We start from the raw sequence: 15,457 nt of genomic DNA, 5'->3' as shown, positions 1-15,457 counted from the left end.
AAATTTATGAATGTTTGACTCAACACTATTCTAGCATTGTATCCTTTTTGAGATGGAGATAATAGTAGCATCTAGCTGTCGCTTATGAAAGTACTCCCACTATTCTAAATTATAAGTTGTTTTGATTTTTTTTCTTTGTATAATAGCTTTTTACTATGTATTTAGATATATGTTATAATATCTAGACCCATGGTAGAAAAACTATTTGTATGTAGAAAAACCAAAAAGACCGGTCTTTAGAACAGAGGGAGCATATGCTACGTGGAACAAGACCGGACTTGTCGAATGTGCTGAACAAGACGTTGGTGCCCTGTTGCCATGCTGGTATATGTGACTAATGTTTGCTTATGAGAGGACTAAAATGCTGTCGGAGCCAGGCAAGGAAATCCAGCAGGGATCTAGTGTTAAAACAACAAACTACAAATGTCATACTCTCTCTGTTATAAACATTTTAAGTTTGACCAAAGTTATAAAGAGAAACACAAAGAATTATGACATCAAATAGTTATACTATAAAAATATAATTAATAAAAAATCTAATGATACTTAGTCGGTATTATAAATGTTATTATCTTATTATATAAATTTGGTTAAACCTGAGATGCTTTGACTCTCCAAAATTCCTGGAATAACTTATAATTTGGGACGGAAGATTACGTCTATAAAGTTTTGGCCTGCTTCCCTCTTCTTGAGCGAAAGGAGAGTTGTTGCCATTTGTTTGAAAAAAAGAGCTGAAAATTTAACGGATATATTACGAGAATTTTCAACAAGCAAGGGGTGAGAATTTTCAAGAAGCAATCTACGAGGACTTTAGTTTTCCTTATAACTACTACAATCTAGTTTTCTTGTTAGCCAAACTATCAAAAGTTTGATTAAAAAGTTTATAAAAAACAACAACATTTAAATAGATACACTATTGATAAAATATACTTAAATAGAGAATCAAATGATATTTATTTATAATTAAACTTGGTCTATGCATTGACTCTGTACTATACTACGCTATAATTGTATGTTTTTGGTGACGGATATAGTTGACCAATGGGCCGGCCCGGCTCGGCACAACATGGGCACGGGCCAGGCATGGCCCGTAGAGTGTCGGGTCGGCACGGCACGCCGTGCCTCCCGAGCCGTGCCTGGTCTTCGGCCCAAGCACGACACTACGAGCCGTAATTCGTGAAGTGCTGGACCGTTGAGCACGGCCAAAATTACATGCAGTGCCAGCCCACAGCCCGGTGACCTCAAAACCCCTCAAAAAGATTCACTCATCAAACACTTATCAAATTTCACAAGTCACAACTCAAACAAATGCACAATCTGTCAAACACTCAAATTGTTCTAACTTCTAAGTCAAAAACTCAGGCAATCTCAAATCCAACAAAATAAGAAATAGAGCCACAAAGGAGAATTTAAAAGGTAAATGAGCTGTTTGTGCAATGTTGTCTCATTAAAAACCTTTCTAGGTAAAACTCACCTTTGTGAGAAACTCTAGAAAATGAAAAAGAGTGAAGCACAATTCTTAATTAAGGCTTCCATCATTGTTCAAAGATCTCAAGTCACAGTCACATATGACAGATACAAAATGGAGATAAAAGATTATCAGAGCACTCTCTCCTCTCTCAACACTAGTTACCAGTAGCCCTAGATGTACCAGCCCTAGATGAACCAGCCCTAGCCCCAGCCCTAGATGAACCAGTAGTACCAGCAACCCCATCTGCATCTTCATCAAGGTATAGATTCTTGAAGGAGTCCTATAGCTCTTGGTTGTCAACAACATGCTGTAATCGTCTTTCTCCCAACTCTCAATCCTTTATGCAGGCTAGGATCTCCACAGTTTTAGGCAACAGGCGACGACGGCGCTCTTCAATTATCTTTCCTATCAAGCTGAAACATGACTTCGAAGAGACAGTAGAAATAGAAACAGACATAATATCTCTAGCCATCATAGATAGGATTGGATAGTTTAGTTTGTGGTCACGCCACCAGAGAAGTAAATCAAAATCATCCTCATATGCAGTGACATTGTCACTGTCCAGATAAACTGAGAGCTCACTAGTAGTAGAACCAGATGAAGATAAAGTGGGGGCACAGGAAGGAGAAGGACCAACAACAGATCTAGAGCCTCCAAAGATTCTTCCCTATACCTGTTTTTTCTTACATGTATGTCTTGTAGGCTGTTGTAACACCCTCGGTGCTACGCCCTAAACAAATTACTAAACCATATCATGAGTATTATATTTATGTGATAAAGCATGTAATAAAGTGTGTAGATAAATTTTTTGTAGCCTAAAATGACCAATAAAAAGGTTAAATGAAAATTGATTCAAAGCTCATGTTGTATCAAGTAGGGTTGAAAACCAATTTTTATTGAGCAAAAACATTATAGAACATGTGTGTGACACCTTAATAAAGTTTGAAGCACAAACTTTGTAGATGACAATGCAACTCTTGCTGTAGAAAAATAATATTGCTAGATAGTATTTCCAATGGCTTGGAAATAGAACTTGGAATTTAAAATCAGCCAAACTTAAGAAGTTACTAAATCTAAATACAAGTTTGACAATACCAAGTTCACAAATTAATTCTGAGCAATCTAGCTAAGACTTGGTACCATGTTCTAGCCTTTATGGGTAGCCTGATATGCCCTCTTTAGCATAGTAAAGGTGGTTTAGCTTCAACTCCGATAGTTTAGTTTTATGAACGCTTTAAAATTCATGCATGCACACAGTCACTGTCTATCTGGCCTGCGCGCGCGGTCACCACACACGACTGCTCTGCATCGCCATGCAGTCGTGCCCTACACGCCCGCGCTCCGACCGTGGCCTGGCTGCGGCTTGGCCGCTCCGACCGCAGCGCCCGCTGTCGGCCAGCAACGGGCCACGGTGCCCCGTAGGCCGTCGCTGCCCTACCTGTTGCCACTGCTGCCCTCCCTGCTTCGCACTGTCGCGCTGTGGCTGCTGATGTAGACTAGGCCTGATCTTTTGAAAGGTATGATAGCATCGATTGGTGGAGACTCGACGTTCACGATCTAGGCTTCGAACCAAGACTGATTCAGACCCACGCAACCGTTACACCACTGCTTCATTGGTTATCAACTACGCGAACGCGATTAACCTCACCGAGAAGGCTTTCCTACAAGCGAATCGAGAACACAAGCAAGAACAGGATGAACGCAATCTGAAATTGCAAATAAATATGAGGCTTATGATAACAAGGAGTTCAAGTCTTTCTTCGAAAGGATTAATCGCCACAGGCGAACAAGATCAAGAACTGAGGCCCTGGTTCACAGCAAGCAGCCTTGGCGGCACAGCTGCAGCAAAACGATGTCTGTTTCACGAGAAAATCAAGAACTAAACAAAATCCCAAACCCTAATGAGAGCGACAATTGCTATTTATAGAGTCTTAGGCGTCATCCCCCTGGACGCGCCCCCTAATGGGCCTAAACACGATACACGGTCCAACGGATCAAAAGACGATGTTACAGCACCCTAGCAGATTCTGGACACTGACTTGTTTCGATAATTTCTATTGATTTCGAAGTGCTTTTGATGTGAGACCACTTGCATTGGCTTTCTTATCAAATTAGCTTTCTAACCATATGTAGATCGTCAAAAACGGAGTCCGGATGCGTCCTAGGTGACCAGTTTAAGGCAGACTGGTTCTGGAGGCCGAGGCAGACTCGAACTTGAGTTGCTTTGGGCCTACACCTCGGGGACTCGAACCGAATTAGCCTCGGGCCTCCTTCTTGACTTGAACACCCTTGTTGGCCTCCTACCCCTCCATACCATGCGCCAAACATAGTCACATGCATGGGTGTCATGTCCTCATGATGATTGCCAAACATAGATTTTGATCTTTTTCACTTGCATGTAAATGAGAAGCAATTTCTAGCAGATGGTACAGGATAAGTGGACTAGTTGAATAGTAAACACCAGAAAAAATAACAGTGGAGTCATAAAATAGTTCTAGAAACTATAATATCATTTCAGCTATATACCAATGCCTTGCAGACAATAATTCAGAGCCATAATTAGAATTAATGAACACAGAAAAAACATGCTTATATGGAACCAAGTGTTTAAGCATAAGATATGTAGCATTCCATCTAGCATCCACATCTAAGCCAAACTTTCTAGGTCTAACACCCTTAGCAGTACAATAGTTCTTAAACATAGTAATTCTTTGATTAGAGGAATTTAAGAAGTTAAAAGCGGTTCTAAAATCTTCTGTGAAAGGTTTGAACCTCTTTAAACCAAATTTTATAATCAGATTAATGATATGACAAGTACAATGTTGATGCATAAGACTGTACTTACGCTTCGAAGGATTAACATGCTCAGGTGTAGGATCAGGACCCAAATAACCAGCAAACATAGGTGTCAAAGATTCCATAGCCTTAACATTAGAAGAAGCATTGCCTAGGGTTACAGAGAAAACATTATCAATTAGACCAAACTCCTGAACCACACAAGCAACTCTTTCAGCGATATTTTTCACCAGTATGTTTCACCTCAATCAACCTAAGCCCAATAATCTTTTTCTATAACTCCCAATCAGCACTCATAAAATGAGCAACAATACTAATGTAATCCTCCTTAGCATTACCAGACTAAATATTTGATGTCAGAGCAACTGAGGAAGCAGCAGACAACACAGAATTCTTAAGCATATTACGACGTTCAGTAAACAGTTTACTCAAATCTTTAGTGATGGTCTGTCTAGATACTTTAACAAATCTAGGGTTATGAGCACAAACAATGTAATCCTCCCAGGCCTTTGTCTCACCAATACCTAACGGCAAATCAAGCCTAGCAATCAAGTGACACAATTTAGATCTAGCAACATTAGATTTATAATCCTAGTTATGCACAGAACCATCAGGATTGTAAGCAAGCCTAGACTGAACCCTAGCAGCTTGATCAGTTTTTTGCCTACAAGATTTTTGGTGCCTCTTCAAGTGTCCAGTGCTAGCATTAAATTTAGCAGACAAAGTATGCTTACATATTTTACAGGTAGCTTTAGTGTAGATTTGCCTACCATTCACAGTCTCATAGATCTCATCAAAATCAGCCCACACAGCAGATTTACGCTTATCAACATTAGGTCTAGAAGAGGTACCAGCACTAGCAACAAATGGAGTTGAGTCGTTGGAGCAGACCGGGGTCCCAGTCACCGTCGCCCCTTCACCACCGTCGCTGTCTAGATCGATCGGAGCAGCAGAGCCACTACCGAACAAGGCAGCAGCGTTCTCACAAGTGTCATCGTCGTCCTCAGAGGCTAGGTCTACCACGATCAAATCATCGTTGCCGGTGAGTGTCCAGACGATCTCATCATCAGCACCAGCCATGGCGCCCTCGACCATGGAGGGCTCTCTAGCACCGTTCCTCAATGGTGCGTGGAGCCGCCTTGGTCGCTCTATGCCACAGCTAGAGGACGACGCATCGGCTACTGACCTACGCAAAGAGATGGAGGAGGAAAAGAACAGATCAGAATAGATCAATCATCAATGGAAGAAGAGGAGGGTTAGGGTTAGGGTTAGGGTTAGGGTGGTACCTGCGCAACCAGAGCCTGGTGCTAGAGAAGATGAGGGCCATCCAGAGAAGACGACACACCAATTAGAAGGACAGCGAGCGGCGGAGGAAGGACAGACAGGAACACGAACTCACATAAATCACCGAGATCTAGAGGAGAGATAGGGACAGGGAGAAGGGAGAGGCGGAGAGTGAGGGGATCTAGTAGGAGGGTAGGGAGCTGCTCGATGACGATAGGCGGATCGTCGAGGTCACCTCATCGGAGTCGGAGAGGACAGAGCCGAGACGACAAGGGCGCGAGGCGAGGCGAGAGCGACGTGGCGGGTGAAATGAACTAGGGTTCGGGGTGAGGGAGAGGGCGCCGCGACGTGCCGCTTATATATGAGCGGAAGGTGGAGAGCCGTTGGGGTTGGCCAGCTTCGCGCTGGGCCTTAGGAGGAGGGGGAATGGGGAGTGGGGGCAGGCGGCGGGAGGGGAGGCCGGGCTGCTGCCAGGCCGACCGTTGAAGGCCGGACCGTGTCGTGTCAACCCACGGGCCTGAGCAGCGGCCCAGGCATGGCCTGCTCCCTTGGGCCGGGCCAGCCTAGGTCCGCTGACCATCGGGCTATGCCGTGCTTGGGCCAGACCAAAATTGTGGGCTTCGTGTCGGGCCGCCGTGCCTCGGGCTGTATGGACATTTAGGCCCCGTTTGGCCGGGCTTCGGCGGCTCCGGCTCCCGCCTGTTGGCTGCTGGGCGGCCGACACCCGGTTACTGTTCATCGGAGCCGTTTTTCTCTCTCTCCTCCTTTCCTCTCTCACTGACGCAACCGGAGCCGGAGAAGCTCGTTTTTCTGGTTCCGCGGCTCCGGCTCCTGTAGGCACCTGTCGGCTCTTGGGCGGCCGACACCCGGCTACAGTGCAGGAGCCGGAGCCCGCGGGAGCCCGACCAAACGGGACCTTACAGTGACGGAGGGAGTTTTTTCTAACTGAATGACCAAACAGCCTAAGAATATTCCTTTCCCCAATCGAGGGCTCCTAGCTTTGGAAGCATGAAAACTTAATTTATAGATGAACTATGGAGACAGAGGGAGGGGAAGCTTGACAAACAGAAGGAGGCGGTCTAGATAAACTTAGCTATAATCACCATGAATAGTGCTAAATTTACTATTTATTGAGCTAAGAATTAGTTGGATACAAGGGAGGCCATGTCTCACCTTGATCTCAACGTATGGAGACATATATCATACAACTCATATCATAATATACTCCTTCCGCTTCAAATTATAAGACAATTTAGCAAATGAGGAGTACTTTTCAGCAAACGAATATTGTTTTTCTCTCACAATAAATTAGCATAAACCAAATTTCAGCGAAACGAACATGGCAGTATTTAAGTGCAATAGCTTTGTGTCTAGTAAAACCAAACCAATCACATTCACCTTGTCTATCTACCAAGAAATACGACATTTTTCGGTGTACCGAACTTTCGAGTGCGCCTGGAGTAGTCTTCTAGAAGATGGAGAGCAAAGCAAAAGCAGGCGAGCCCTCGTGGAGCAGTCCACGCACGCACGCGGCTGCGGCTCCTTCGCTCCTCCTTCCCAGACTCCCAGGCGCGTTGCTCACGCCGACGTCAAAGAGCATGCCAACGACTTCCATTTCCGAAAGGCAGGCTCCTCCACTTCCACGGCTCCCCTCCTCATCGTGTTCGCCGCCTCCCCAGGTCCCCACTCCCAAACCCTAGCAACCCCCACCCCCGATCGAACCCAAATCCGCTCCTCCCACCCGAGGAATTATGCGAAATTCCCCGAGATCCTAGCCCGGCCCAACCCTACCGTACCAGATCGATCGATCGCTCGCTCGCTCGCCACCAACCCTCGTAGTCTCAATCTGTAGATAGACAGAGACTACGATGAGCCTATCACCGCTCGACTCCTCCTCCCCGCCGGCGGCGGCGGAGGTGCCCCTCGCCCCGGGCTTCCGCTTCCACCCCACCGACGAGGAGCTCGTCTCCTACTACCTCCGCCGCCGCGTCCTCGGCCGCCGCCTCCGCGTCGACGCCATCGCCGAGGTCGATCTCTACCGCCTCGAGCCCTGGGACCTGCCCTCCCTCTCCCGCATCCGCAGCCGCGACGCCCAGTGGTACTTCTTCGCCCGCCTCGACCGCAAGGTCGCCGGCGCCGGCGCCGGGGGCCGGGGCGGCCCCGGCAACAGGACCAACCGCGCCACGCCGAGGGGGTACTGGAAGACCACGGGCAAGGACCGCGAGGTGCACCACCGCGGCAAGCCCGTCGGGATGAAGAAGACGCTCGTCTTCCACGCCGGGAGGGCGCCTAAGGGCGACAGGACCAACTGGGTCATGCACGAGTACCGCCTCCTCGACGCAGACGGGCCTCAGGTTGTTTTCTCCTTGCTTCATTCACAAATCAATCAACCAGTCCGTCCATCCTCAATCAATATCAGTTAGAGTGTTCATCTAATCAATTAGAGCTTGTATCTAAATTAGAGTGTATGTATGTACTACTCACGACCCGATCCCCAAACACACCACCTCCCAGTTCTGGAGGATTATGATCTGCTCTTTCTGCCCCAATTCACGCCCTTGGCTGACTGCCCAATCTATTTTGCACGTGGGCCAATCGGGCGTAGGGCGTACCCAGTGCAGAGAGCTCCTGCTCTGTGCGGGGTCTGGGGAAGGGTGCCAGTGGCAAGCCTTACCCTCGCCTGTGCAATGCGAGGAGATCGCGACTCGAACCCGGGACCTTCCGGTCACAGGCGGTAAGACTCTACCGCTTGCACCAGGCGGTCACAGGCGGTATGACTCTACCGCTTGCACCAGGCCCGCCCTTCTGCACGCGGACCAATCGGCACAGTATTTTTATTTTGTCGATTTAAGGGCCATCTACAATACAAATATTTCGATCATCAGCCGCTTAAGGGCAGCAGCTCTCCTTATGGTTTTGTATTCTCACAATTTATGGTAGGATGCCATGCAAAAACAAAAAATGGCTTGGCTTGGTACATGTTTCTATTTTTTGTAAATAAATCCCTGCAACCTGAAAAGGTGCAATCACTCTCTTCCTCCTGTGTGGGTGCTAATTTACTTCTACATCAAGATGATATCGTTGGCAACCCTGTTGTTGTGAGACTATCCTTTCGTGAATAAGGACCCTCTGACAATACATCTAGTCATTCATGGAAGGCGAGTTTGCTGGTTCACATTGTCATTTGTTGTATGGCAGCATGCAACCCAAAAGGGGTTACTAGTATAGATAGATAATTGATTCTGTCTTTTGTAAAAAAATTCTGTAACCTGAAATATGCAACAGCACATTGTGTATTCTCATCATGCTGCATGATTATGATACGACAATACAGTATACATAGCTCTTGTTTTTGTGTCATTGGAATTGGATGGTTCTATTAAACAACGTTAGGATGGTGTAATGGACTACCTTTGAACCCAAATATAAGTTCATCTGAGTTTGTCCTAACTCAAATTTCTTAACGTTTATTACCATCTATTTCTATAAAAGCCTATAGATTGACTTCATATGATTCATGTTAATAGATTGCTCATGGAAATAACTTTCATTATTACTATAATTCTTTCTAGGCCTTCTTTCTATTTTAAGTAGTGTGTTTTTATAAATGTTGCTAGTTAAAGTGTAACTTTGTATACCGGGCCATGCCATCAATGTCCTAATGGACTTGTATAAGGGCATCCTCAACAGTATGAGCTAGTTACTGTCTCTAAGTCAGCTTCTCCAATGGTGTTAACTTTTAGCAATAGCTCATAATATGGATAGGCCCACATGACGACCTCACATGATCTTGGAATGTGTGCATGAGACTAGCTCTTGATCAAGAGATATCTTTTTTCTCTCTTCTATTAAAATATGAAATAAAATGCTTAGAGCTAGCTCATAAGCCACTATTGGAGGTGCCCTAAGGGATCGAGGAAGTAGTTATTTGTTGCTGCAAGTTCCCATACCAGAGTTCAGTTCCAGAAATTGTGTGTGATTGATCTAAAAGTCAAGAAGGAAAAAAAGGAATGCGCTAAGAATAATGTTTCTCTTTGGCTATGTGTTCCTTTTCATATTATGTATGCTGCTTAGGAGAACGTGGTTTTGTGGCTTGCCCCATGTTCTGCTTAAATCCTGATGTTTATTTTCTGCTGAGCCTGTAGGATCTGCATGTGGTCTGTAGAATCTTCCAGAAGCATGGATCTGGACCACAGAACGGTGCGCAGTATGGTGCACCATACATGGAAGAGGAATGGGAAGAGGATGATGATGCTATTGAGAATGGTCCTACCAGTGGCGCATCTGCTCAAATGGCTGCAATCACATGTGCTGTAGATGAGGAGTCAAATGAGGACGATGAGAATGCATATTGTGAAACAAACAGACCTGCTCGAGTAGAACCATCTCATCTACCTTTGGTAAATGTTTATTTGCTCATATTATACTCTCCCGATGGACAAATGACATCGTATTTCCTGGCATGCAATCGAATTTGAGTGTCGCCTTGCAGCTCCAGCTAACGTGTTGATATTTACTTCTGTTATCATTTCCCTTGAATTCAGGTCCATGAAATGCTCAATCCACCAGAGATGGCTCCTCTACAAGGTCAGGATTCTAAAGAGACGAGTGATGGAAGCTGTGCTGATGGTGCTATTTCTCTGGAAGAGATTTTGCAGGAACCTTTGTCGAATATTAGCGTGGAGAATATAGGTAGACTTGAAGGGCAGAATGCCACTGATGATAGCATCAATGTTGATGACTTGTTATCAGCACACCCCAGGAAAGATAATGGCTATGTAGGCCAGGATAACACTATGAATGGGAGTGGTCCAGCAGATGGTGATCACACAAGCTGGCCTTTGAGAGCATATAGTAATCAGAACTATGTCAATGGCCCTCTTGCCGATGAGTTCTTTGACACAGGGAATGATACCAATGGGATTGCATATTCTGGGCACCAGCAAGCTGATGGCTTTCCAGCACCTTGCCAAGTGGATGACAGTATGGTATTTTATGATGCTCCATCTGATTACAACTTGGTGGATGGAAATGATGACTTCGTATATCTGAACGACCTCCTCAACGAGCCACTTGGAAATGAATCACTCTTTGATGGAGATAATGTGATGGCTTACTTTGATGCCACAGAGAATGATTTCAATTATGACATTTTGGGCTCTGCTCAGGGTTCGAATTATCAACTTGCAGACATGCCGTTGAACTTTGCCCAAAAGGTGTGCCTTGGAACTATTATTTATATGTATGATGTATGTATGTATGTATGTAGCATTTCTTTCCTAGTTCTCTGACTATTAGGCTAAAGAAATAATTGGTGATCGCTATGCTAAGGAGCTAATTTGGATCCCTAAGCGTGTCTTCTTTCCTGTCTTTCTGGTGATACACCCACATTGTTTACTTATTTACAGAGTGATAACAAAGACAAGTTTACATTCGATGGGATCTCTGAGGTTCCGGAAGCAAATGCTCAGTACGGTGCATCCTCATCTGGTTCCCATACAGATACTGAATTTCCAGGTACATTAGTTATATTCCTTTTATTTCTTTGTTTACTAATACTTAGCGTTGTATACTTGTATTGTAGAGCTTCATTTTTAATGTTGTGGTGCCTATACTTGAGTTTGTCTGGAAATAAATTCATACCTACAATTCGACTGTAAGTTTGTAACTGCCTTTTCTCCAGGTGTGCCAACAGATGACACTGCTGATAAAACTTATGGAAAGCGCCTTGCCAGCATGTTGGGCTCTATCCCAGCTCCACCTGCAATGGCCTCAGAATTCCCGCCATCAACAGGGAAATCTGTTGGGGTGCTCTCGGCTATCAGCTCGAGCTCAATTCGTGTTACTGCTGGCATCATCCAACTTGATGGCCTCACTTTCAGCAGTGGCTCTGATCGGTGGCCCTTGCAGAAGAATGGAGACTTGAGTTTGCTTGTGTCTTTCGCCGTAGAGAGCGACGTGTCATCCAAGCTTCCTGTTGGTCTCGAGGATGCTACTCGGATTAACACGGTCCCCATGGTGCTGCGAAGTGGCTTTTACCTTTTCTTTATGTCGGCCATGATTCTCTTGTTGAGCTACAAAGTAGGGTCGTGTATCTACAGCAGGTAAGTTGAAGGTGATGGTGCCTCTTGTCTGGCCTGACCCGAGGGCTGTTTATTTATTTTGATTTTATACGTGGATCATCCCCTCAGTGATGAGGAGGGGATAGCAGTCGTTAGACACTGTTTGTTTGTTTTTTACACATTTACCATTCTGACCTGTCGAAACATATAGTAATAAACTTTTGAACTGGTGATGGTAGCCATGCCGGGACCATGTCCTCATCAGGCAAAGTAGTGCACTGTGAACTTGGGGCTCTGCCCTTATTATTGTAACCAAAATTTAACTGCAGTATGTTATGTTCTGTCCTGTGGAAGAAAAGCTATTTTTTCTGGTGTGATACCCTGGTGAGCTGCAGGTGAAGAAACACTGAAAATAGGATTATTATCAGGCCGTGTTATTTGCCCTGGTTCAGATAATCAGATTATCACATTCTTAATACATTGTGAACTACGTAGTCTACAGAGTAAGTTATAAGACGATTACCACTTATAATCAACATAAAATCTCAGGGCAACCGCTTCATGATGGTCCACTTTTTGTTATTAGACCTTAAAAGTCGTTTCTAGCTTTGTAAATATACCACAAATTGGTGTGAGCCTTCTGTAATAGCTCATTCGAACAAGAGTCAGAATGGAGAAGGGACAACGAAAGTTGTACACTTAACCAGATTACTCTAGCGAAGTCAGAATCTAAGAAAAGGTGCTTATCATTCTCATTCTTTACCACAAAGCTCGCAGCGGTTGTCAATGCGGGAGGAGTACCTTGAGGCCCACGTGTTGCTGATGCATGTGAAAATGTGAAATGAGTCTCCATTTTCTTCTGGAGGCAAGGTCTTGTGCATCCAAACTCTTTGGAGAAGCTCAGTGATCTGATCGAGGGGCCAATCTTCTAGCTCCTTGAGATGGGACAGTCACCTGAATCTGTGCAGGGAGATACAAATGGGATATATAGGCTTAACACAACACTAGGTGATACCCTAAAATCTTCTAGGCTTAACACAATATACACGGATACCCTAAAATCTGCCACTTTGTACACTTTGGATGCCGTTAGGCCCCGCATCGTATTTTTTGTATCGACCAGAATACCACTCTACCCTCCTGGTAGTTCAGTGCCCGGCCCAGGCAGCATGCATGGTCTGAAATTAGCTAGGTTATTATATATATATAGCCACTAATGCCTGATGACACTAGCACTGGTCTTGCTCGATCCATCGATGTCAGGCGCGCACACACACACACCCCACTCTCGGTACGTCATCAGATCCTGCTCTCTTCGTCAACACCATCATATCGGCGAGGCCATCGCCAAGATCCCCGACGGCAACACCAAACGGTACGTCATCAGAAGGTGTTCCTGGGCAGGAGCAAGCCGTTGTTCGTCACCTTCGCCTCCATCCAGCCACCCCAAGGTCCCTGCCGTCATCGCCTGGAACGACACCGCCGCCACCCTGGGAGCACAGGGAAGCAGCAGCGTGACCATCGAGTCGGACTTCTTCATATTGCCAGCGGCGTCGTGTTCAGGGACGACGCGCCGCGGCCGGAGGAGAAGCGGAATCCTCAAGGGAAAGATCAGCGAACTGAGTACCGGCAACATGCATGGCGCATCCAAGGCGACCTTCTACAAATGCACCATCGAGGGGACTGCACTACTTTAAGTCAGTGCACAATCAACGGCACCATCGACTTCATCTTGGGTAATGCAAGGTCCTTTTACGAGGACTGCAACATTGTCTCCACGTTCGGTGGATACCTCGACCTGCCGTTGACGTTGCCGGCTGATGGCGGCGGTTTCTCTTTCAAGACATGCACCATCGCTGGGAAGGGTGGGCTGGCCTGTCGTCTACTCCTACACCGACATACAACACGACCTGATTCCTCTAATCATCTCTGGCTCTGACGATGGGCCCGTAGGGGCCAAATTTCAGATCAACAGGTACCAGCGAACGGGGCCTAAGTATGCCGAGGCCGCACCCTTTCTTGGAACCCAATTTGTCTCTGGAGACAATTGGATCCTATCCATACCACCTGCAGACGAGTAGTAGCAGGCGGCGGCGGCGGCGGCGGCGAGGGCTAAAGTTCAGTGGATGTCGCATCGGGTACTAATTAGAAAGATTAAACAGGAGTCTAATTAGACTTAATAGATTTGTCTCGTAAATAAGTCTCAATCTGTGCAGTTAGTTTTGTAATTAGTCTATATTTAATACTCCATGCATGTGTCCAATAAATACGATGGCACCACCATCGTATCCGAAAGTGGACACAACCGGCGGGAGTTGCTGTCCACCTCCGACTGTTTTACTTCTTCTCTTCTGTATGGCTTTAATTTCATCGGGCACCAACGAACACAACTTTTTGCTCCGATCATCACCGATGTGATCCATTAATTAATGACGGTGTCCTCACACAATTATTTGATTTCTTAGAAACATTCCTTTTTTGTATTATTTACCAAAAATAAGTATACCTATTATATTATATTATTGGCAGTGTTAATCATTCTCCTTATTTATTAGTATGTAATGGAGCTAAGTATGAATTATATATAGCACCATAAATCGAAATAAATTTTATTTGCTTAATTATCCTATCTGTCCTCCTCTAACTTCTGGAAATGGAAAGTAATATGTATAAGTAATTCCTTTTTTACATACCTTGAAACATTATTACGTGCATCGATTAGTACATACTAGTATTTATCTATCTACCTAAGTGCCGGTGTCTAGACCCAACTTGGCCCCTATCGCAACCCATGCCTAACTTATCGGAGTAGGAGTATCATATAATACCATACCAGGTGATATCCCGTGCGCGCCGTCGCATAAACGTAAAAGTGACGATGGGAAAATGTGAATTATCAGTATAAAGTTCCTTACACCATTTCCATTTAAAATATTTGATGCTTGTAAAGCCAGCTGATGGAAATAATAAGCCAGCAAAGTGTGAGGAAAAACAGTGCGATTCAGCGGGTACTAGCAAACCGGGAGAATCCCATTCAGATGTATACATGATGAAAGTGACAAGGCAATTCCTGCATCAGAGAAAGGAAAACCCTGCCCAGAACCAGGTACTGCTGCTGAAAGGGAGTTTTCTTTTCGAACCAGTGATCGATCGAACTTTTCTTCAGGAGTAAAGAGGAAAATTGATTTTGTTTCGAGTCCTACACTTGTTGAAAAGGTGAAAACCAGGGAAAGTAGGCAACCAAGCAAAGTCTTGAAGTCCCCGTACGCAGACTTAAAACAAAAGAGGGTGTCTACAAAAAAAACGAATGCTGCTTCTGTTGGTATGCTTTCATGCTTTGGTTCTTCTTCATGCAGATGAGGTCACTGAAGGGCTGAATTTAAGTGAATTTGAACTTGCTGCCACTACATATGTTCAAGAGGAAGTTGCGGTTGCTCCCGAAAAAGATCTAGTATGTATAGATGGACTGAATGTAAATGCAGGCCAATTGGATTGTCTAGTTAGACCTGTGAGAGAGGATGGACAGTCAAAATGGTTATGTACTTGGGTAATTCATGTACTTCAACTTATGTCATGCAGATAATGAGCTCATATGTAAGTATGCTTAACTCTGAATGGATAAGGATACCGAGAACAAGAAACATGCAATTGCAGCTGAGACATGTCAATGGCTACAACAAATTGTTGCGAAAGCCTGGAGAAAAACAGGTTTACCTTATTATACGGTGAACCATGTGGTATATGCCAAGAATTTTTAGAGGCTGATATGGTAAGAGTAAAATCATAATTTATTATTTCATATGTTAAAGCACGTCCTAAATGTTGCTCTCTGTGTGAATGTAGA

The 15,457-nt window shown here is 45.0% G+C and overlaps 1 protein-coding gene and 1 pseudogene across 1 annotated transcript; both read left to right on the top strand.

Moving 5' to 3' along the window:
* Positions 1-7,079: 7,079 nt before the first annotated feature.
* LOC136467936 (NAC domain-containing protein 53-like) lies at positions 7,080-11,959 on the top strand. The gene is made up of 5 exons (XM_066466752.1): positions 7,080-7,905; positions 9,697-9,951; positions 10,096-10,767; positions 10,960-11,068; positions 11,235-11,959. Exons 1-5 carry the CDS (start codon positions 7,420-7,422, stop codon positions 11,657-11,659), a joined length of 1,947 nt encoding a protein of 648 aa, XP_066322849.1. The 5' UTR covers positions 7,080-7,419; the 3' UTR covers positions 11,660-11,959.
* Positions 11,960-12,399: 440 nt separating this feature from the next.
* Positions 12,400-14,099, top strand: LOC136466266 (putative pectinesterase 63; annotated as a pseudogene).
* Positions 14,100-15,457: the final 1,358 nt, after the last annotated feature.

The sequence above is a fragment of the Miscanthus floridulus genome, chromosome 7 (genome assembly GCF_019320115.1).
Source record: "Miscanthus floridulus cultivar M001 chromosome 7, ASM1932011v1, whole genome shotgun sequence".
NCBI lineage: Eukaryota > Viridiplantae > Streptophyta > Magnoliopsida > Poales > Poaceae > Miscanthus > Miscanthus floridulus.
The sequence above is the reverse complement of the archived record's forward strand: the minus strand, read 5'-3'. Positions and strand labels throughout refer to the sequence as shown.